The sequence below is a fragment of the Eutrigla gurnardus genome (genome assembly GCF_963514095.1).
Source record: "Eutrigla gurnardus genome assembly, chromosome: 4".
In the NCBI taxonomy this organism is placed as follows: Eukaryota; Metazoa; Chordata; class Actinopteri; order Perciformes; family Triglidae; genus Eutrigla; species Eutrigla gurnardus.
The window spans coordinates 8,770,557-8,795,581 of NC_139918.1; the positions used below are offsets into that span (position 1 = coordinate 8,770,557).

General features: G+C 44.8%; 1 protein-coding gene across 1 annotated transcript in view; it reads left to right on the forward strand.

Annotated features, from left to right (window-relative positions):
* The first annotated feature begins 4,923 nt into the window (after positions 1–4,923).
* The window catches only part of lamc1 (laminin, gamma 1), a 54,163-nt gene continuing 34,061 nt past the window's right edge, over positions 4,924–25,025 (forward strand). The window contains exon 1 of the mRNA XM_084008284.1: positions 4,924–5,568. Within this exon, the coding sequence (XP_083864410.1) occupies positions 5,196–5,568 (373 nt within the window). The 5' untranslated portion in view covers positions 4,924–5,195. The remainder of the gene's footprint in view (positions 5,569–25,025) is intronic.

Below are 25,025 nucleotides of genomic sequence, written 5' to 3' on the forward strand. Positions count from 1 at the left end.
TAATACGCTCAACTGAACAGGTTCATATAAGATGAGTGATTGAATAATTTTAGCAGCCAGCAGGTGGCGCCACACAGTTAAGATTTAATGTAACATGTTTATATGGCCACATATTGAGTCCGGAGGCCTGTCCTAGGAAGCAGGATTTGGGCTTAGCAAGGTAACTTCAGGTCCTACGACGCTGGTTCACGTCTTACCGAGGTAGATCGCCATGGTAACTTACCCCGATTAGAGTTAACCTGCTCCAGAGCAGGTTCCATCCATCGTCTACCGAAGTAGACGGTAGTAGTAGACAGTCCATCACAGGGCCGACATGTAGAGACTGACAACCATGCACGCTCACATTCAACCTACAGGCAATTTAGAGTCATCAATGAACCTATCCCCATCCTGCATGTCTTTGGAGAACATGCAAACTCCACACAGAAGGAACCCGAATCAGACCCGGGAATCGAACCTGGGACCCTCTCGCTGTGAGGCGACAGTGCTACCCACTACACCACTTAGATATAATAACACAAATAACAAACATGACGGGCTCCACGGTGGTGTTGTGGGTAGCACCGCCGCCTCACAGCGAGAGGGTCTCGGGTTCAATTCCCAGGTCGGGAGTTTGCATGTTCTCTCCAGGTTCTCCGGCTTCCTCCCACAGTCCAAAGAAACATGTGCAGCCCTCCGGAGCAGGTTATGTTCCTGATAAGAGATCAACGTGGAGAAAAACACCGCCTACTGACCAATCAGCTCTCTTGGTTTGCGGATTAAAAAAAAAAAGAACCCGGTGGATCGGGTTCTCTTAGTAGAACTACAGTGTTCAGAGACCGACAAAACCCTTTTGTCTGTGTCTGACGATGTTTAATATGAAAGATACAGATTCTCATCAGAGGGAATGACTTTTCTGTGTCAGCGTACAGCCTACTGACCACTTTGAATTATGTTTTTATATATTTTTTTATTTGCTCCCAAGTCCGTTTTACACCGCCAGGATTGCAGCTGAAAGAATGAGGCTAATATTTGCCTTTTATTTTGGGAGGACAGCGTGAGAGTTAAAGGGGCGAGAGAGAAGGACGATATGATTTAAAAGAGGACCGCAGGGCGGATTGAAACCCGGGACCGCTGCAGGGAGCCTCAGTACATGGGGCGGTAACTCTGCCACTGAGCTATCAGCACACTTAAAGATCCCATATTATACGGTTTTTCATTAATTCCACACAGCTGCCAGAGGTCCAACAACACTGTATTCGATATGCATTGCCCCAAACCCATCCATGGTCCTGAATTCCAGCTGTCTAAAAGTTGCTCAAATGAGCTCTACTGAGAACAGGCTGTTTCTGTGTCTGCACCTTTAAATGCTAATGAGCTCCGTCTGTCAACGCCTACTTGGAGAGAGACGGAGACGATGCCGCTTACACTAGCGGTAGCATGCACCAATGTTTACGTGGATGTATCGCTATGGCTCCTATGTGTCTCAGGTGAAGTTGCTGGGTCCCGTATGGTTGGGACAGATCCTTTAACGAGGGTCAGTGTCGAGGCAAAGCCAGCTTACTGACCCTCGTTACTGAAGCAGTCCGATGTGAAGTGGTTAGCACACACATACAAGCTAACACGGACCGTAGCCGGCACATTGTCATTAAAAATGAAACACAACCACTTTCTCTTCTGTTCTTCTGTAGCTGGGACAGAATATAAGCACTTATGTTGATTTGTACAACCGGCAACAGAGCAATCTGCGTGTCTCTGAGTGACGACATTGTGAAACACTGCTATCTCACTGCTGTCTCACCGCAGGACACACCGAACTTCACCTCGGTGATGAACACCCCCTCTCAGATATCTCCTATCATCAGAGGAGTTCAGTCTATACAGCGAGCGTCGTTGTACCAGTAGGGGGGGCTACAGAGACCATGCAGGAGTAGCTTGTTTTCCTCATTCTGGGAGTTGACAGGCTCAGGGAGGACCAGTTTATAGGTGTAGAGACCAGAGAAAACCTGTTTTTCTAAATATTGGACCTTTAACACATTAATTTAATCAGTCAGATCTAGTAGTGTCCTTATGACGGGGCAGTCATATTATATGACTATTAATACTATTAATACGACTTACGCATTCACACAGTCGGCGAGTTTTTTCCAGCTATCCTTCCTGAATTTTGCAGATGAAACTGTTGCTGTTGTGACCAACTGTTGTTTTCTGGTCCCGTTAGAATTGTGCCATGAATTTCACATATGTTGTTTGTGGTTTTTAAAGATAATTTTTCATGCAAAAAAAAAAACTACGATCGCGAAGAAGTTTGATAATGGTAGGTTTTGTGTGAGGCCGCTCTTCGACAGCTCTTCTCTCGGCGTGAATGATATCCGTCAGTTTGAGCCAGCGATTCCTCGTCTTCTCATCGGACGGGAACCGAAAGCATGAACAGCCGTACCTGCTGGAACATTCAGGAACAAAACACACCGGCGTCTTCGTTTGATCGGCACTGAATCGCTGTGAGAAAGGATGATGATGTTGCGTCACATACACCACATGTAGTCTTTCTCATTGTGTTTTCTCTACAGCCTTAAACTGAACAATTAAACAATAAACAGTCTTGACGTGAAACATTTTAATTAAAATCCATAAACAACATATTTCTAATTCGGGCATATAACGACTGGGACCAGCAAATAATTATATCATCTGCATTGAGACCCAAACATTTTTTACGATCTCATGTCCCATGGGAGTCTAGCGGAAGGGGTGGGACGCCACTCTATAGCTCTACAGGGAAACCCTGGGTTGACTTACCAAGTTGATAACCAGCGTCGTGTGACCGCTTATCTCCGATTGCCTTTGTTAGGGTTACTTTAGCTGGATAACTGGAAGATACCTGGTATGTTGAACTCACTCCGTAGTTCAGGCCTCTGGAGGAGAAAACATCCAATGTTAGGATCCACTTTGACCTGAGACTGATCTGTAAAGTGATTATCTTAATAACACACCACAGCACCTGAACACACCACAGGATCTGATAACACCACAACACCTGAACACACCACAGAATCTGATAACACCACAGCACCTGAACACACCACAGCACCTGAATACACCACAGCACCTGAATACACCACAGCTCCTGAACACACCACAGCACCTGAATACACCACAGCACCTGAACACACCACATAATCTGATAACACCACAGCACCTGAACACATCACAGGATCTGATAACTCCACAGCACCTGAACACACCACAGCACCTGAATACACCACAGCACCTGAACACACCACAGGATCTGAGAACCCCACACCATTTTAGAAACATTTGCGAGACTCCAAACAAAAACTGCATCTTGATTCTTTTACAGATTCATATTTGCAGCTGCTGTGTTTTCTACACTGGGTGAATGTACACAACTAAGTACATAACAGCTGTACAGCTACATCTCATGTAACTTTGTATTATTTACTGCTCTTTATTTGTCTGCCAGATTTAGTTACTCAGTTCAAATGAAGGAGTGTAAATGATTCAACCTTAATACAGCAATAATATCAATCCAGAAACATTTGATATAATAGTAAGTCATTTTACTGCACCGTCAATTATTCTTTACTACTTTTTACTACTTGAAGTACATTTATATATTTCAGGAAGTTTTGGCATGTAAGGCGTTTACTTGTAGTGAGTCTTTTCACATGAGTGAATGACATGCTGTTGTCTGTAGAGCAACTCGTCTCATTAATGAACCTGTTTACACTGTTTCATCAGAGGTTTAATGGGTGTTGATGAAGATCTAATCAGAACAGAACTGTATGTTAATGACCAATGATCTTCAGTCTTCATCACTTTATCTTCTCTGATGTTGTTGCACTTCAGGTCCAAAAGGCCAAAAAACAAAACACGTTTTACTGTCACTCTCCTTACTATAAAAAGGTCATCTTAATTCATCTTGAATGAATTCCAGACAACACACTCAACACATTCCTCTTAACCAGCCAGAAATCCTTCCTTTGGCTATTCATTTGACTACTAAGCCCATTAAAAACATCTTAATTCGGAAGGCCCTTAATTAACCAATTAACTACATTTTAATGAATGAGAAATAATAACTTATGATGAGTCGTTTTTAAGGCTGCACGGTGGTGTAGTGGGTAGCACTCTCGCCTCACAGCAAGTGGGTCCCGGGTTCGATTCCCGGGTCGGCCTGGGTACCTTCTGTGTGGAGTTTGCATGTTCTCCCCGTGTAAACGTGGGTTCTCTCTGGGTTCTCCGGCTTCCTCCCACAGTCCAAAGACATGCAGGATTTTAAAGTTCTTGTAATTATGAGTTCTGATCAGGTCGACCAGTTTGTCATTTTGAAAGATTGTGTTGAGAACAAGTGTTGAGAGTTCTATAATTGTTATTGTTGTACCGAATTTCACCCAAAAACACACAAATTAGACACAATAAACAACAGAACCGTGTGTTCTTTCACCATTTGTCCTAAATCACTGAATCGGTATACTGCTGTAAAGATGCTGGGGGTTTGGAAGCTTATTCCTGCCAAAGACATATCAAAAACTGATGAAGAGTAAACAAGGGGGTTAAATGGTGATATATTGGCTTTATTTGACTTGTAAAATATAAGTACAGAAGGTTTAATTAAAAAATCAATTATGATATTGTGTTTTTAATTACTTTGTTTCACTCAGTTATTAAAGGTAATTCGTCTTTATTACGTCGCTTAAATTAAAGTTAATTCAAAATGTTAATTGAAAGTACAATGTTTGAGCAAATCTTAACATTGATTGATATCGTGAAATAGAAGTACGGGAGACTTAATTAAACTTCGATGATAATATTGTGTATAATGTTGGAGGATTTCTCTGAAGTTTTGTCACGGAAGTTGCAGGAGTGTCCTCTGCGCCTGCGCATTAGCGGACTGGGTGTAGTCGGGAGTTCTAACTTTTCCTGCTGGAGTTTGGAGTTGCATGGCGGCGGACACAAAGACGCACTCTCTCGCTCTCCCTCTCTCTGGCTCTCTCTCTCACACACACGCACACACACACACACACGCCAGCAACAGCCGGGGCATAAGCTCTAGACGCGGCCTGGGGCGAAGACAATCTGCCGCTGCATGTTCTCGCTCGGTGGTTGTTTCCTCGGGAATCTGTCGGTAACCGGATAGTTACCGCAAACTTTTGGACAAGTTCAGGGAGAGATCGTGTCGGAGTTCCGAGAAAATGCGAAGTTTGATCCGAGCTCTGGTTGCCTGGTGCTGGGTGGCGGTGTGTGTCCGCGCGGCCATGGACGAGTGTTCGGACGAGGAGGACCGAGCGCAGCGCTGCATGCCCGAGTTCGTTAACGCCGCTTTTAACGTCACCGTGGTGGCGACCAACACCTGCGGCTCTCCGCCCGAGGAGTACTGCGTGCAGACCGGCGCCACCGGGGTCACAAAGTCCTGCCACATCTGCGACGCCCGGGACTCCCGGAACCACCACAGCGCCGTGTACCTGACCGACTACAACAACCAGCAGGCCACCACCTGGTGGCAGAGCCAGACCATGCTGGCGGGGATCCAGTACCCGAACTCCATCAACCTCACCCTGCACCTCGGTAAGACCCCAGAGAACAAGCCGCTCTCTCCGCGAGAGGTCCGCCGAATCCCGCTGTAAAACCCTACAAGTCAAGGTTTCCCTGCTTCCTGATCAAATCAGCTACATATATGAACACACTGACATAGAATTCATATTTTTAACGAATTGCTATTTGATTCGGCACACACCCAATACCCTCAAAACACACGTATTGTAGTAAATTCCAACATATAGCAGGTAACAGCTCAATGTATCATCTCTGCGCCTCTCATCTGGCGGCCCAGTCGGATGAAATGTAGTTCTTTCAAAAGATACAAAGCAAATGACTGTTTGTTGTAGTAGCTGTGAGCCGAATCAAAGACAATCAACTCTAACATGATGTAAGCATTGTTGCAACTATAGGGGCAACTTTAAATTGGTTACGTTTTCTACTGAGTTTGGTGTGACTTGGGTGACTACAACCTCAGTGATGTAACATTTAACGAGGTACTCTTTGATTCGGCGCACACCCAATACCCGCAAACCACACTTTATGTAGGACATTCCTACTTCACTCAGCAGGTTTAACAGCTCGATTTACCACACATATCTACCGCTTCTCAAACAGCGGCCCAGATTTAAAAGTGTCTTGTTTAAAAAGGTTACAAATAAACGACTGCTTGGTGTTGTAACTCTGAGCCGAATCGAAAAAAACATCGTAACAATTCCAAAACAGATATTCAGCTGTGACGTGTGATGTAAGCACAGTTGTGAACTAGACGGAAACTTTAAATTGGCGAAATTTTCTACGGAGTTTGGTGTGACTTTCTGTTGTGTGGCGATAATGTCCGACGGGGACGGCGTGAAGTGGAACACGTGAAAGAAATATAAAAAATGCTGAATTAAAGCAGCCGACAGAGGAATGTTCTAGAGCTGTGTTTTCATTGGACCAAACTTTTGTTAACGTTTGAGCTGGAAATCAGGGATCTTACTCGGGACACGTTGGGAATGAGGGAGTTTTGAAGCCAGCAGTATATCACGGAGGACATAGTTTTCATTGTTGGGGGTGGAGTGTGTGTGCGTGAACGCACGCACGCACGCACGCAGATGGAGGTCGCAGCTCTTTTCTGACCTTACTGTAGGGTCAGCCTCTCCCAGCAGCACCAGTTGTAGTTCCTCATCGACTCCACCCTCCCATTGTGATTTCCAGTGTTTGTTTGACAAACTGCTCAGACTGACTCTGGTTTGGAGGTGTGAAGTTAGCAGCCTGGTGTCCCATCGTCCCCCAAACGCATCGCCTCCACCAGTCTTTTCAGTTGTTGGGGGTAGGGTTGGGGACTGAGACTTCCTCCTCTGAGGACTAGTGGTCTCGCGGTGTCTCGTCCTCGGGGGGACTGAGCTGTCTTCGGGAATCGGTTCCAACACATCAGTGGGTCTTTGAGAGTAAATAACAGAGGAAGACAGCAGGCAGACGTCTGGTTTTTAAAAGAAGTACAGCATCAAAGTTCATTCTTGACCTTGGAAGCAGTCATTTTGAGGAGACGTCAAGAAGCGTTTATGTTCTCCAGTTACACACGATGACTTTGACGGTAATATCGCAACCAACCCCCCCGTGTGTTTAATTTTGACCTGCGATGAGGCCTGTTTGTATTCCTGGCCCGATGCTGGTGAAACGTTGTGGAAGGGTGCAGCATTGGCCAAGGAAGGGGCCGTTAAAGAGTGGATCCGAACCACGGGGCGCATCCGCCAATTTAGTTTCACTTTTGATGACATCATGACCTACAATCTGCTCTCCGAGTGCTGCATGGCATGTTGTGATCATGTGACCCCTAGCGAAGCGGCCACTAACGTCACATGTCATTCACGTTTATTTGAAGAAAGTTTTGGTGATGGGCTCAACCCTACAATGCACCTCCTAATACGGCGGTGATGGGATTATTGCTGCAGCCCTGTCAAGATATAATATATCACAATACTTGAATCACAATGTATTACCCTGATACTTAAGTTAAAATACGATATTATCACGATACTTAAGTCACAATATCATATCACAATATTTAAATCACAATATGATATTATGATACTTAAGTCACAATGTGATATCACAATACTTAAGTAACAATATGATATTACGATACTTAATCACGATGTATTATCAGCAAACTTAAGTAAAAATACGATATTATCACAAGACTTAAGTGCGATCTCATCGTGATTTTAATTAGCATGACGATGACATTGTGATTTATTAGCCTTTTCCAACTGCAAATTACTCAGTTTGAAGTTTCAGTTTTAAATAGTAAGATAAAGTTTTGTCAGACTCATGAACATCTTTGTTTTGACCAATTTCCTGCTAATCACGCTGACTTTATCCATGACCACACCAGACAAAATAGCAATGTTACCCTCCACCTCAACCAAACAGGCATCGCTCTCTGTCGTTCACCACAGCAAACCGTTGGAAGACATCAGCTAACAACCAATCAGGCGTCTCCCCCACGCTGAACAGAGCTCGTTGCTGCTCTGTTAGCAGCCGTCTTAGTTTGCCTTTTTAAAAATACCTGTCTATTTCTGAAGCCTCCCAGCAACACTACTGTTTTTAACAGGGCTCCACATTCCTGAGGGGCTCAGTCATGCTGCTGGTTGGAGCTGAGCTTCTGTCTCTGTAGCCTCAGGTACTGAACTCTGATAAGGGCTCGTTTTCAAATGGAAATGCGTTTAATTACACGCTAACGTTTCTCTCCCCCGGGCCATGTTTTCATTGTCTGCTCTCTGTTTTCTCAATAATTACAGCTCTGGCTTTGTTCTCCAGTGTAAAGTCAGAATGGCATTTCGTTCTCCAGATCCTTAACATATGAATATTTATCCCGAGGGACATTGTTGCAGACAGTAAAGATTGTCTATAAGCTGCTGTTACACTCTTGTTTTTAAAAATGGGAAATGAGCGTCTGATCGCCACCAGCTGACTTAATGTAAAGACGGTTTAGTCGGTATCGTGGTCAGTTTGGTCACCGGTGGACAAACTTCCTCCGCACGGGAAGTCAGAATCCAGAGTATTGTTCTTAAAGCTCACAGATTTCTGGGTAATGGAGTCCTTCTATTTAAACAGAGCAGTTCGAGGGTTTCAGCTGTTGAGAGCGTGACGTAACATCTTTCAGTAAATGTTCGTTTCCTCGACAGGAAGTGTTTTTTTCGATAGCTTGTTGAAAGTTTAAGCGTTTGTTGAGTTAAATTCTTTGCATAAAGAGTTTGTTTCCTGTTGAAGTCTCTTCCTGTTTGGAACATGGTAAATATTTGGTCGTCTTCTGCCAAGATGAGTTTTAACAGAAAGGAATCTGCAGTAAGTTAACATGGTCTCCCTAAGTGGTGGCGGTCAGGCCCCCGATATAGAGACGACATGGAAAAACTAGATAGTTAGGTTCAGGCAACGATGCTACATAGTTAGGTTTAGGCAACGACGCTACATAGTTAGGTTCAGGCAACAACGCTACGTAGTTAGGTTCAGGCAACAACGCTACGTAGTTAGGTTCAGGCAACAACGCTACGTAGTTAGGTTTAGGCAACAATGCTACGTAGTTAGGTTCAGGCAACAACGCTACATAGGTAGGTTCAGGCAATAACGCTATGTAGGTAGGTTCAGGCAACGACGCTACATAGGTAGGTTCAGGCAACGACGCTACATAGTTAGGTTCAGGCAACGACGCTACGTAGTTAGGTTCAGGCAACGACGCTACATAGTTAGGTTCAGGCAACAACGCTACATAGTTAGGTTCAGGCAACGACGCTACGTAGTTAGGTTTAGGCAACAATGCTACGTAGTTAGGTTCAGGCAACAACGCTACATAGTTAGGTTCAGGCAACGACGCTACGTAGTTAGGTTTAGGCAACAATGCTACGTAGTTAGGTTCAGGCAACAACGCTACATAGTTAGGTTCAGGCAACGACGCTACGTAGTTAGGTTCAGGCAACGACGCTACATAGTTAGGTTTAGGCAATAATGCTATGTAGGTAGGTTCCGGCAATAACGCTATGTAGGTAGGTTCAGGCAACGACGCTACATAGTAAGGTCTAGGCAACGACGCTACATAGTTAGGTCTAGGCAACGACGCTACGTAGTTAGGTTCAGGCAACAACGCTACGTAGTTAGGTTCAGGCAACGACGCTATGTAGTTAGGTTCAGGCAACGACGCTACGTAGTTAGGTTCAGGCAACGACGCTACGTAGTTAGGCTCAGGCAACGGCGCTACGTAGTTAGGCTCAGGCAACGGCGCTACGTAGTTAGGCTCAGGCAACGGCGCTACGTAGTTAGGCTCAGGGAACAACGCTACATAGTTAGGTTTAGGCAACGACGCTACGTAGTTAGGTTCAGGCAACGACGCTACATAGTTAGGTTTAGTCAATAATGCTATGTAGGTAGGTTCAGGCAATAACGCTATGTAGGTAGGTTCAGGCAACGACGCTACATAGTAAGGTCTAGGCAACGACGCTACATAGTTAGGTCTAGGCAACAACGCTACGTAGTTAGGTTCAGGCAACAACGCTATGTAGTTAGGTTCAGGCAACAACGCTATGTAGTTAGGTTCAGGCAACGACGCTACGTAGTTAGGTTCAGGCAACGGCGCTACGTAGTTAGGCTCAGGCAACGGTGCTACGTAGTTAGGCTCAGGCAACGGCGCTACGTAGTTAGGCTCAGGCAACGGCGCTACGTAGTTAGGCTCAGGGAACAACGCTACATAGTTAGGTTTAGGCAACGACGCTACCTAGTTTGGTTTTCGGCAACGACGCTACGTAGTTGCACGATATTCTTATGCTTAATTTTCAGCTGCAGCCATGTTTTTTTGGATTGCACCTAAATCAAAAGGAATTTCATTACATTTCTCTACTTTGAGTCGTGTACCACGGGAATTGAACCTGTGCAGTAGTCATCATTGATCATGGCTTTGTAGAGTCGGCAGGCACGCGCTTAACTCAAAGTTTACATACTCTGAGTTGATTGAACTAATTCAGAACAGCTGTTGTGGAAACAAAAACTCAGAGTTGCCCATCTCAGGGTTGGTTGACTCAGAGTTCAGGGTTAGGTTGAGAGTTAAACCTGCTTCCTGGAATACCCCCCCGGACACTGACACCAGTCTCCTGGTGCAAGCTCTGTGTTTTCAGACCTGCTGCATGTGGAAAACCTTCAGTGACTGAACAACACACATCCTCATCTCACCAGTTTTTTTGTTCGGACAGGAAATGACCTTGTAAAGGTGATTTAAATCCGGAGCTATCTGAATAAACAAATCAACAAAACGATTTGATTGCATTCGACCCCCAGTAACCGGACATGTTCGTGTTGAGTTCAAGTGCCTCCGCTGAGTTGTTCATTCCCTGATCTGGTGTGGAGGACGAAGTTCATGTTGAGACTGTGGATGCCGGCACTTTAATCTCAGGAAACGCGATGTGCTTGTGGAGCTTTCTGTGTTTGGGCTCTTTGATGCGGCAGGAAGGCGACGTGTCCCGACTCGACTCAGACTGCAGAGTTAAAAAAAGAAAAACCCACAAAGAAGAAAGCTGCAGATGGACAGAGAGGGGCCTCCTCTAGTTATCAAAATAAAAGTTAATTTCACCAAAGAGCTTTCAAATGTTTAAACACAAGAAGTTGGTCTGCAGCCCAACAAAACCTGCCAACACAAAGATGGTTGTTATTAAAAGCTTATCGCTGATCTTTAAAGTATAATAAGTGGTTATTAACATTGATACAAATCAGTAGTTCCAATTTAAGTGGTGTCTTATTAAAAAGTCATATCAGTGAGATTGGCATCAAGTAGGGCTGCATGATATTGGAACAAACGATTGCAGTATTTGTTTTTCTGATACGTATATTGTGAAATGAAAAAATACAGGAATTTTTAAATGAGTTAAATGAATCAATTTAATGCACTTTGAGAGCAAAATGTAGAGTCTAGAGCTACAAATAATTTAGTAAAATGTATTCATAAAGTCACTGGTTGTATATGAAACAGCCAAAAGCAGGTAAACGAGATGGGTCAGGTGCGTTCAGGCTCCTCCCACAGGCGTTCCTCCCCGCAGAGAGAGAGAGGGTGAAGCGAGTACTAAGGAAGTGGAGAGGTCAAGGCGAGGGCTGCGAAACGGTCGGATCCGCAGAAAGTGTGGCGGGCCGACCTCATTAATCACAAATACTGGATTACTCATAAACATGAGAATCATGGGAGTTTTCCTTTGAACCGGCTGAAATGAAAAACCCTCTGAGATCACAAGCTGTTCACCAGTTTGACAAAAATATACAGAGAGAAATGACAAAATAAGTCTCTTTCTTTGTATTTTTATATCAAAATCAAATGTATTTTCTTTGTGGAAAACAAAATATGGCGCATGCATTCATCAGCTAGCACAAAACTTCAACTGATAATATCATGAAAGTGGTAATCTCAACCTTTCAACCATCAAATCAAATCAGCCCTGGTGTCCAGGTTTTATTCAACGTTGAGTGACATTTTAGAGCTAACATTCAGGGTGTTTTTTTTAATCACAAATATGAGAACATCTCACAGAAATGTCCGTCTCAATCTTTGAAGGAGGCGAAATGTCTTCTTCAAAAGAGAAACCCCCAATTTTACAGTGAAAACAGTAGCTTTCAAAACGCCCGGAACTGTGTTTAAACCGTAGTGGAGCAGAGAGGGAGATTTTGGGGTGTTCTGGGGTCTAAAGGGGTCCAGTGTCTGGTCTCTGTCGTCAGCTGCAGTAAGCCATGGTCCAGCTGTGCAGTTCTCATAATCTCCCCACAGCCCAGTTTCCCACGCTGAGCTCATTCCTCCGACTCAAAACAATGGGTCCGGACCAGATGACTCCCCCCCCCTGCATCACCCCTCCCTCACCCAACACACTCTCACATCGCTATAATTTGCAACAGCTGGCCACTCCAGAGGAGACAAGTGGACTCGTTCTTTTATGGCGGGTTGGGAAAGGCTGAAGACGAGAAACTCTCAGCGGGGTTTTTCCCACACTGCACTGCTGCGTCCTCCTTCTCTGCTGTCTGACGGACAGACGGGCGTCTTCCTGCAGGACACACGCCTGACTGGTTGACTGAGGGAATCCTAGCCTGGCCCAGCCCAGTCCTAGTCCTGCTGTGGTCCCATGTCTGGTCTTGGCCCAGCCCTGGTCCCGTGTCTTGTCTCGGCCCAGCCCTGGTCCTGTGTCTGGTCTCGGCCCAGCCCTGGTCCTGTGTCTGGTCTCGGCCCAGCCCTGGTCCTGTGTCTGGTCTCAGGCTAGCCCTGGTCCTGTGTCTGGTCTCAGCCTAGCCCTGGTCCCATGTCTTGTCTCGGCCTAGCCCTGGTCCTGTGTCTGACTGGGATCAATTGTCCCCCACCCAGGACCTTTGTGGGGTCCTGGTCTTCCTTCCTGTCTTACTTCCTGTCTCTTCTGTCGTCGGTCCAAGCTGGACTCGTCCCACTGGAAGTGAAGTGGAGCTGCTGTGTGGCTGAGTTTTATTGGTATTATTTCTTATATTATTATTCTATACATTTCAGTAAAGTTGAAGTGATTCTTTGTTTTTTCATCTTTTGCCCCCGTCACTAAGACTTTAAGATGTTGTAGTTTTCTGTTGCCATGGGAACTGAGCCGCCACTGAGTGGTTTGTGTTCTCAGGAGGACAGGTGGAGTTGTCCTCCATAGAGACATAATCAGACAGAGACACGGAGACAGGTAATCAGACAGACAGACAGATGAGATGTTAGGTGGTTGACTGAAGGTAAAACATAATTTACTTTCTTTAACTTCTCATTTGAGAAATACATCTCGGAGATTCTGAAAACTTGAAAACAGAATAATTTTAGATCAAGTTAAAGTGAAACTGAAAGACACTATGATAAATGTGGAGAGAGGTCAAATACGAGGCGTTCAGGCTCCCTCAGATAGCTCTGTAATGGTGGAGCTTCCAGTGGCTGCAGGTCAAGATGACCTGTATCCCGTCAGATAAGACGGGGAGGAATCCACCACGCTCTTCCTTTCTATCAAGCTCAGTGAGTGAGCGCTGCTCTACGATGACGGCTCATATTAGTCCCGAGACCAGAGGAAAGAGCAGCTACTATGTTAGCGTAGCCTAGCACCCATCAATCCAAACTCCATTCAGAACACAAGCATGTGGGTGGTTTGGGTTCCTCCAGCTGTGGTAAACCAGCCGATGTGTGTCTTGCTATTCACAGTGAAGACAGCTTGGTGAAATCCAGCAAAGATCCTTTACGTGTGCAGGGGGACCTTATGACTTATCTTATTTCAGAATATTTGACTATCACTAAAAAGGATGTTCACTAAAAGAATATGATCTTATCTGTGACGCAATACAAATATTTGTTTCTTAACTGAATGTAAAGTGATTCCAGCATGATTTAGTGCCTTTTCTTAGAGTTTTAAGTGTATGTTGATGATAATCGGGAGCAGTTTTAATCCTGGCATCAATGCCTAAACAGTCAAGATTCAATGGGTTTATTGTCATATGCACAGTAAAGAAACGTACAATGAAGTTCTTATTGTGCTGTCCACAGCATGCCAAACAATCTAACATCCAAGTATGAAAAAATAGATAAATAGTATAAAACAAAGTAATTTAAAAGGCAGATAAATGACAATAATAATACAATAAAAACAGTGCAATTATTCATGTGCAAAATGTAGTCCCCGGAGTCTGATGGCAGTGGGCAGGGCCGGTCCAAGCCTTTGGGGGCCCCCCTCCCACCACCTCTGCTTGACGATAATTGACACAAATGTCCCACTATAATGTTACATTATAAATTGTATAATACAGCGACGGATTATGAGCTACTGTCCCCCTGGGAACAGATGCATAAAGACCCCACCCCCACCCTATTTGTGCAAAAGTGTGTGCAAATGGGGGAGGGGGGGTCAATTCTGAATTGGGTAGGTCTGATTTCATGTATTTTGGTGCTTTTTGGGGATGGCCAGCTGGAGAAGGGCCCCTAGTGCTTCTTGGGGCCCCTTGGCCACCAGCAGCTGCTACGTTTGCGTATGCCACGGGCCGGCCTGGTGGTGGGGAAGAAACATGTTTGTTTGGGAACTCCTCTAGTTTGTACCTTTTTAGTTTGACTTGAAGCAGCATCATGAGTTTGGGCCACATGGCTGTACATGAATGTGTTCCTTCATCGAGGAGTGATGTTCCCTGAGTTCTCCTCACCACGTTGTGCTCTCTAAAGTGGACATGTCCTCTTCTGCCGATGTTTAACCTGCTGCTCTGTGTTTGTTCACTCATCACACGTCCTCACTTTGAAGTACAAACTCCACATTCTTGTCACCGTGTGCTAATTAAAAGGCCTGTGGTGTGTTCAGGGTCACTGCTGGACCAGCACACACTGTCATTGGGCCTGGATGATGCTTTAACTTTTGTGCCCATTGATGGGTTTGATGAAATGTATTCTTTAAAAAAACAAAAACATGTCTGTTCGATGCTGCATAAATAATAAGTAATGATGTTGAACTCATCACGAGATAAAATGCATCACATTTCCCTCAGATGGAATGTTCTTTTGTGATGAATCAATCATTTATGAATGATTGTGAAACCTGGTTTGACGTGACAAAATGACATTGGAGTTAAATTTAATTTACTGATTTTTTTTGGCCAGACTGTTAAAAAGTATCACAGAAAACATGCTTTTTGTTTTAGGTCATCACTATGTAACTATATAAAAAACTAAACAATCAAACACAAAAGAACCATGTGATCATAAGGCCTGAAGTAGATAAACAAAACATTTTAAGACTCAACTTTAAAAGTCAGTTAGTGACAAAACATTGAAACAAAAAACAAACTTAAAAAGAGTGACAAAAAGATCATCACTAAAAACATCTGAATGTAAAAAATATCCAATTTAAATACATTTGAATGCCAATTATTTTTTTGTTGATAGTACTTTCTGTCACTGTGTTTGGCCTGATGTGTAATTTGTGAAAATGAGTTTGCTTTCGTGTTGTTGTGCTTCGGCTCGTCGTTTCCATAAAGCTTTTTCTTCACTCGACCTCCGGAACGCCGCCGATCAGGCAACAGGTTGTTATTAAACTGTGTTCCTGCTGACATCTGGATCAAAACCTTCTCAGCCAGATGATGAAGTCACAGGAAGTCTAAAGCGTCCTCCCGACTGTAATTACGGCGTCATCTGCAGCTCCACGCACCGGATCCACCGCGATGAGAGTTTACTGTACCTGGCTGGAGGCAGTGAAGGCAGCATACCTCCGCTCACAGCTTCATGTGGTCTGCAGGGAAACATCCAAACCTTCCAGGGTTTCTCTCTGAACTCACGACCCGTTGAGTTGTACTGCAGCTGGAGACCACACTGACCGCTGCTGCTTTCAAGGACACTGGGACACCCACGGTTTGAGATTAGGCTGCTTGACATCAGGAAGGACGAGATGTTTTTCCATTGACAAAAATGTGTCTTCTATATTTTATTTTCCTTCAGCTTGTATTAGGAATGCACTTTGTTTGTGCAGCCAACAGTCAGAAGTCTGAGTGTCATAAAAGGACTTTTGTTGGACGTTTGTGAATTCAGCTTCAGGGTGCATTTACTGGCACAAGAACATGAATCGTTTTGTTTACATAAGTTGTTGGAAACTTAAGCTAGAAGACAGATTTAAGCCAGAACTTAAAAATCAGGTGTCTGAGTGTCCTTGAACGCATCAAGGTGTTCTCAACAAAGAATAAAGTTGACGAAACAAGTTGTGGTTTTTCATGTTGGCTCAGACTAAACAACGTGAGATCAGCGGCTGCTCCGATACGATCTGCTGGGGAAGAAGTCAACATGGAGGCTCGCTGTTCTGTTATCAGCCTCCAGAGTCTCTCTGTGTGCAGCTTTAGAGGATCACTCTGCTCCAGACAGGAACGCATCGAGACGGACACGTTGGTGGTTCGCACCACAGAAAAAGTTGGAGTAACATTCTCCTTTTAAAACGGGATTGAAAGAACCAAACTGCTGGTTCCTGTGTGTGCTGCAGTTGAAAGGCAGCTGTGTTGGTGCGTTCAAGGACCCTCCAACACTGAGAGTTTTGAGTGTCGGACGTTGAACTGACCAAATTCACATGACCCGGTTTCCAAAGACTTTTCAAAGCCTCATGGTCACACAAAGACTTTGAGAGGACGGATCGACATCTCCATCTCACAAACCCCAGAAATGCTGCGTTCAAGAGCACTTGTTAGTTATCCTTTCAGTTGTAAACTGACGTGTGGACACTTGATGGACTACATAGTGATGTAGAGGAGTAAACATGCACCAATGATGGTGAACTCCTGTTGTTGGTTCACTGTCAGACATCATGCTTTGATTATGTGGTAAACTAACCAGCTGGTTCAGCAGCTGAAGCCGTTGATAACGTGATGAATGTCATGCATGTTCTGTGGCTGCGGCATTCTTTAAATGTGTTTTTTCTGCATGGACTCTGGTCCATGCACTCAGTCATAACTCTCAGTTCTGACAAAGCTGACGGGCTGTGGAGACCTTTGACCCCCACTGTAAAGTGACACGACGAAGCACTTCCTGTCCTGTGGGAAGGAAAAAGTCAGTGTGGGAACTCCGCTGGATGGACTCGGACCCAAGTGTGTTAAAGCAGCGTGGGGGGCTCAGGGGGGCAGGCTGTGGTCCTGGTCCTGGTGAGACTCTGTGATTTGCTTTGCTCAGGAAGTGATTCAAGGCCCCAGGGGGAGCAGAGAAGGGGGTGGTTTCTATTATTATAGACGGCGTAGAGTCTCTGAACGAGCAGAGATGCATTACAGGGGACAAGCAGATGCATGCAGGGTAATTTTAGCTCTGCTCTCCCCGGGAGGATGACGGAGCAAAAAGTGACTGCTTTTCAAAGCACATTGAGAGTAAACAGATAATTAGGGTTCAGGCGTGTGGACTGATTTATGCACCACTTTGCTCACCTCTTCCACCTGACTCGGGTAATTGTACAGTTGATGGCGAAGCGTTAACTCCACAGAAACACGGCGGCTCCAAAGGTTTCACCGCCACGGCGTTGTATTCCTTTTGTTGCAGAGAACATACACCTTTTTCTACAGACATTCAACACTATTTTTCTCCGGGCCACAACCCAAACTGATGTCACTGCAGGACTTTAACCCCGATGACTGATAGCTGATGGAAATCCCATCGTGTGACATCACGTGTGGGTGTGGCCGGAGGCTAGACATGCTTCAAAGCTTTAATCCAGTTTGTATCAAAGGAGACGGCTACAGTAAATACAGTCAGATTTAACAGTAAACCTCTCAGGATATTAAATATACCTTAACGTACAATGTTAATATATGTGATATAATTCATATTTTTTCAACTACAACCTACAACTTTCACGATTGGGAGCTTTCGGATTGCTCTCAACATGGCAACGCTGTGACTGTGCTAATAGTACAAACTATAGCAAACATTCTGACAGTGGGAACAGAGTATGAAGACGACATTATCAGCTTTAACCGCTGTATTGGAGGTGTGCAGAGCATCGGTCATTAGCTCGCCACATGCACGCTCTCATGCACACTCACATGCACTAAAAGTCAACAAAGCAAGCAGAGAAGCTCTGATAACAACACACACAGAGGGAGAGTGACTTCCGTCTCTGCTCAGGTAGATGTTACTACACTTTTCCTCACATAGACAATAGTCGTTGATTGTATGTTAATGATTTGAATGTTGAATATCAAATGCAACTTAATATACATTAATAATATTTACTACATTTAACTTAAATTTACAACATATTGTATTATTTTCACATGTCAATGCAGCTGTTGACCATCTGGACAGATATAATTTGGGTGCTTGTGGACGTTTTGTTACTGTGACGTCTTTCTGCTGAAGGTCATCTTATAAACAGCCAGCCGGCTTTAAAAGACAGGAACTAAACCTGAAAGATGATCCGGCACCAAAGAAATGACCAGTCCTGGTTTGTAAAGCAGAGCGCGTTATGATTCCTCTCACACTCTCGAAGGCGGTGGAGACTTCATCTCATCTTTGATCCCCTCTTGCCCTTCTCACGTTTCAAAAGCTTCACAATCTGCCCAACGTGTTTAGATGTGTTTACGCTCCCTTTTGTTTCAGATGGCAGCGGCAGATAGCAGCTCCGCGTCCTCGGGCGTTCATTCATTCATTGTTCAGCTTGTTTATGTCTCTCCAACCTGAGACACTCCACTGATGTGGGTTTTTATTTCTGAAGAGTTTTGCAGATGTTTTTCTGCTCCGGTGGTTCTTCTAGAGAGTGGGATGTTCCTGATTTAATCCCAAAGACAACACACATTCTGTCTCTTCAGACAGGAAGAACTCCAGCTGCCGTCATGTGGACGAATGAAACGGAAGGATCTGTGGTTAAAGAAGCGGCACACGAGACTACAATCAGTGTTTCATCATTTAAAGTGGTTAAAATCTTAATCTTCTTGTATTAAATGATGGTTCATTTAGAGAAAAATAGACTGTAAAGCAGGGTGTGCTTTGGGGCGTGGCCACCTTGTGATTGACAGGTAGCTACCACGCCATCGCTAAGAAGGCACGCTGTCGCTAAGAAGGCACGCCGTCGCTACCACGCCGTCCCTACCACGCCGTCGCTACTACACTACTATGCAATTAGCTACCTAGGTTACTTACAGTACTTCTTGCTTACTTTTTAACTTAGTTGTAAGGTTGACCTTGAATTATGAATCTAACTTTGTTAGCAGCTTGGCACCAGAATCCAGATGGATCCAGATCCAGTAAGGGTGCTGCTCTGCTGCTTGTGTTCATGAGTCATTTGGACCACAGTCCAAATATGGTCACTTCCTTCAGTGGTTGCAAAAATTCAAGATGGCGACGGCCAAAATGCTGAACTCGAGGCTTCAAAACCGTAATCCCCAAACTATCATGATGACTATGTCCACTTCTTCTATACAGTCTGTGTACTGGAACAAATGCTTGAAAACTTTATTTAAAACCATGTTTCATCCTGTGAGGCAAACACTTCACTAAACGATTCATCGGATTCATCGGATCAGATTCATCAAACAGTGAGGCCAAACCAAAGTAAGACAAAACTAAGGACAAATGTAAACACTAAACTGTTCAATAGATCAAACAATAATTATTGCGGTCTTAATGTGCTGTAGTTGTTTTTACCCTGTATGTGATGCACCTTGAGGTTTGGTTTGTATTCTAAAGTATGTACTAAATGTATTATTATAATATAAAAAAAAGTTGATGCAATTGAAAACAAAATGCAATATGGGCGAAATCAACATTTAAAAAAGAATCCATGAAGTTGTAGTTTTTTCAAGAGAGCTTCATGGAATGTGTTTCCATGGTGATCAGCTACATCCAAGCCATACATCAGCAAGTGTAATGCAAAGCATCGGATGCAGTGGTGTAAAGCACGCCGCCACTGGACTCTAGAGCAGTGGAGACGTTCTCTAGAGGGACCAATCACGCTTCTCCATCTGGATATCTGATGGATGAGTCTGGGTTTGGTGGTTGCCAGGACAACGGTACTTGTCTGACTGCATTGTGCCACGTGTAAAGTTTGGTGGAGGGGGATTATGGTGTGGGTTGTTTTTCAGGAGCTGGGCTTGGCCCCTTAAGGCAGGAACACACCGGCCCAACCGTTGGACGTCTGAAGCGTTTGGAGAGGCTCGGACGAGGTCGGGAACACATATGTTTGGTGTGTACAGCTGCGTCGGAAGCTTTCGGAGCCGCGCGGACGTTGTCTGATCAGACTGAGCATACGAAGTCTGAGGAGGTGGGCTGTTGGACGTCTGAGCCATTGGATACTCTGATTGGCGGTGTGCTAGCGAATCAGAGTATCCAATGGCGGTGTGTGGGCGGGGCGGAAGTGACGATGGTAAACTCCGTTACTCGTTCCCTACTGAGACGACGTCTTCGTAAAATAATGAGCCCGAGAGCACACAACGCGAGTGTCACCCTAGCCAGAGTCATCTTTCCAGAAATGCCAAGTATTTATTCCACAAAGGTCTTCTCGAGTCGAACCAATACTGAACCAAGACGTGTGTGCATTGTTTTTATCTGCACTCCGTTCCGTCATTTCCTGTTTTCCTGTTTTGGAGTACTGGCACGAGACTAGCGCCACCCGCTGTTAAGGAGGCTTATTGCATCTCGCGCAAGCGCAGAACGTACACGCTGCTGTGGTGTCGGAAGCACGTCGAAGCGGTGTGTACAACGCAACTTTTCTGCCGAACGGGTCAGACGAGAGGCAACAGAGTGGGCGGAGAGTGGTCGGATAAGGCAGTTGGACGTCTGGGCGGTGTGTAGGGGCCTTTAGTTCCAGTGAAAGGAACTCTGAATGCTTCAGCAGACCAAGAGATGTTGGACAATTCCATGATCCTAACTTTGGAGGAGAGAGTTTGGAGTGGATAAACTTGACTGGTCTGCACAGAGTCCTGACCTCAACCTGATAGAACACCTTTGGGATGAATTAGAGTGGAGACTGAGAGCCAGGCCTTCCCTCCAACATCAGTGTGTGACCTCACAAATACACTTCTGGAAGAATGGTCAAAAAGTCCCATAAACACTCCTAAACCTTGTGGAAAGCCTTCCAGAAGAGTTGAAGCCATTATAGCTGCAAAGGGTGGACCGACGTCATGTTAAACCCTATGGATTAAGAATGGAATGTCACTTGTGTTAACTACAGACCTTATTTCAGGTATCGAACCAAAACACATTGACTTGAAGACGAGTATACATGTGGTGTGTAATAATCGGTCTCTCACATCGACAACTACTGTGTGGACGGTGAAATCACTCAATGACCCAAAGCCAAGACGAAAGCAAAAAAGAAGAAAAAGGCTCTTTGATTTAAAGATCAAACTTCATGAAAGATGAAGTTTGCGATTGTTTTAATTATTTAACAAAAGTGCCTTTAAAAGGTCCTATCTTCTTTCTTTCTTTGAGGGTCAATCAAAGTCCCACCTCGAGTCTTAATTAGAAGGTTTTAAGTCATGAAACGGGTCTTTGAGGTTACAGCGCTTTAAAACGCTGCGAGCTGTTTGAACAGTACTTTTGAATCCAGCTGTGGAACTGTGAATCCAGCTTTGGGCCTCACATTTAGGAGTTTGTATCAGCAGCTGTGGAGTCTCTGTGGGGGTGGGGGTGGAGGAGGGTGGAGACGGGGACAGTCTGCGTCCTGCTGGGTGTCTTTGTCTCTGGTAACGAGGGCTGTTTTCGTTTGTTCCTGACGTCCCGGTGTGGTGACATCTCTGGGTGGGGTGCCAGCTTCGTTGGTGGTCTCAGATCTTCACCAAACACACTGACCCTAACCCTCTTTTTAATACGGAGAAAATATATTTTTGTTAGATTGAAGCACAATATTACCAGGGATGCGAAGTGTTGAAAATTTAAACACATTTTTTATTGCCCCAAAGTTAAAGGATGAAACTGATTTCATTTGTGAACTGATCACATGATATGTATGACCTCATAACGTACTAGTTATCATCAACTTACAATTCAATATAAGATGACTCAAACTACTAAGTTAAGTAGCAATACAATAAGTCAAATTATCTTGAGTTTATGGTCATGTTAGATCACGTCCAGCTGTCCATTTAATTCCTCTTCACATGAATAACCAGCAGCAGCAGTGAGTGGACGGATGGATGAATACATGATGACAGGGCTGCAGCTGCTCAACCATTAAAAACTATCATTGCCTCCCACCTTCACTCCCTTCCTGCCTGCCCTCCCCATCACACACTTAATTGGAAATCCCCCACCACACACACACACACACACACACACACACACACACACACACACACACACACACATGCAAGATGGATGTTGGCCATGTTACTTAAATAAAGGTTAACTGTTATATATATGTGTTGAAACATTGTGTAATATGTAACTTGACCATCAAAATGTCCAACAGCGATTACATTTACATTTAGGTCATTTAGCAGATGCTTTTGTCCAAAGCTACTTACAATAATTACATTTGTGGAAAGAAAGAAAGAAACCACAACATAGGGCTGGGCGATATGACCTCAAATCAATATCACGATATATTGAGGAACTCACCTCGATAACGATAAATGAACGATAAGTAACCCCCCCACGGCTAAAAAAATGCCACTTTAAAGGACTGTAAAACTACACTGTAGTTAAGATTTATATTATTTATTTGGTAGTATAAAATAACAAAGTATTAAAAATACAGTCTCTATAAACAAATTCAAAATATGGAGTTGTCAAGTAATCAGGTTCTCTATAACGGGAGAAACAAGTTGCATCCCTTGTAAACAAAATACATTTCACATTTGCCACTGGAAAAGTAAACAATGACTTGTGCAAAGGCAGTCTTTAGGCACAGTTTACATTTCACATTTTTCTGATCGACATCGTCCTCGCTGAACCCAAAATGTTGCCAAACGATCGATGACGCATTTCTTTTGGGAACGAGGTGCTCTTCCTCCTCGTCCAGATTTAAGGTAGGTGGCCACAGGGCGATTTTAAACGCGTGTGGACGCGCCGCTTCCCAGTATTGCACGCTTGGTGGGCTGCAACTAGAGGATGATTGACAGGCACTCTCCTTTAAACAACACTTTTTTGCGAGCGTTCGCGAGCGTTCCCGAGGCGGCGAGTCGAGCCCGGCGCCTCTGATTAGCATAAAGTAGATTCGACTTCAACTTTAGGCAAATGAGGAGCGGCCAACTCGCGCGCCGTCTCTCGACATTCGCCGCGACGCTACCAGAATGCATTGCACAGCTTTTCACATAGACAATGAATGGGACGCGGGGAAACACCGCTGCCTGTGGACACGCACCTTTACTTCGGCTGCCGCGGCAGCAGCCGCTTCATCGTTTAAACCGGCGGGCTCCATTTTCGTCTCACCCACACTTTCCCTTCTTGTTACAGACTGGATGGGGTGGAGTCACGTGACTGCACACGCTGTATACGTAGTACAGTACAGCCGAGCGTCTTAAAGGGACATGAACATACTGGTAGCCTACCTACACACACAGCCAAACAAGAAAAAAACTACTTTTTTTTTAACCGAATATACCGACATGGGCAAAATGACGTCGGTTGTCGTCGTAAATTTCGGTATCGGTACATTTTCGGTGTATCGCCCACCCCTACCACAACATATCATTGTTGATAAAGTAAGAGCGAAAAAATAGAACAAGTGTAAGGTCCTCGTCTGAGTAAAGTAGTAGCTGTTCAGCAAACATACCTTAAGTACAACAGTGCTATGATCAAAGTGCTATAGGTAAGAACATAGAGGGGGGGTGTTAGTGGGTCATGCTATGCAGAGTCGAGGTGAAGTCTGAACAGGTGAGTCTTGAGCCTTTTTCGGAAGATGGCAATGACTCTGCTGTCCTGACATTAGTCGGGAGTTCGTTCCACCACTGAGAACCAGAACAGAGAAGAGTCTGGACTTTGCTGAGCGACATTTGTTTGATTTCAGCGATGGTGGTACCAGCCGGCCAGCTGAAGTAGAGGAGCGAAGTGCTCGCGTTGGGGCGTGTGGTTTGACCAGTGTTTGATGGTAGATGGGTGCCGTTCCATTGATGGCCCTGAAGGCCAGTGCCATCGTCTTGAATTGGATGCGTGCTGCAACAGGGAGCCAGTGGAGGTCACGGAGGAGGGGGGTCACGTGGGAGAATTTGGGTAGATTGAAGATAAGGCGTGCTGCAGCGTTCTGGATACGCTGCAATGGTTTAATCGCAGAGGCCGGGAGTCCGGCCAGGAGAGAGTTGCAGTAGTCAAGGCGGGAGATGACCAGGAGTTGCGTTGCATCCTTTGTGAGGAGGGTCCGAGGATCGGGCCACAGCAGTGATGTTGGGGGTGCAGGATAGTTGGTCATCGAGGATTACACCCAGGTTCCTCGCAGTTGACGACGGCAATACTGTGATGCCCTCAACAGTGACCGACAGGTCCATGCGAGGTCTTTCCCTGGGATGAAGAGGAGTTTGGTTTTATTCAGGTTAAGCTTGAGGTGATGTGCAGTTATCCAGACAGAGATGTCAGCCAGACAGTCAAAGATGCGAGTTGCAATGTGGGTGTCAGAGGACGGGGGAAAAGAGAGGAACAGCTGGGTGTCATCTGCGTAGCAATGGTAGGAGAATCCATGTGATGTGATGTGATTTTGCCTTTAGTTGCCTCACTCTTGCTAGAAGCACCAGAGAGGAAGGGCTACTTACCTCCATGTACACATTACATCCATCACGACTGAAATAATCACTATTGCTGCTTTGAACCTGTTGGGAAGTCTCAGATACAGAAACGTCACTCAGCAGTGCTAGGTGAATTTCAACAAGCTGGATTCACTGGATCTATTCTCCTAAAATAAACTATAGAGCTGTGATCTAAAAGCAATACAAGGATAAAGAAGGATGATGAAATAACTCCATAATGATGGGGATTTGTAAAAATTCAATCCTCATGCTTTGTTCGGTCTGTCTGTTAGACAACAAGTTTACAACTTTTAAAATGCTTGTTTTCTGAATGGAGT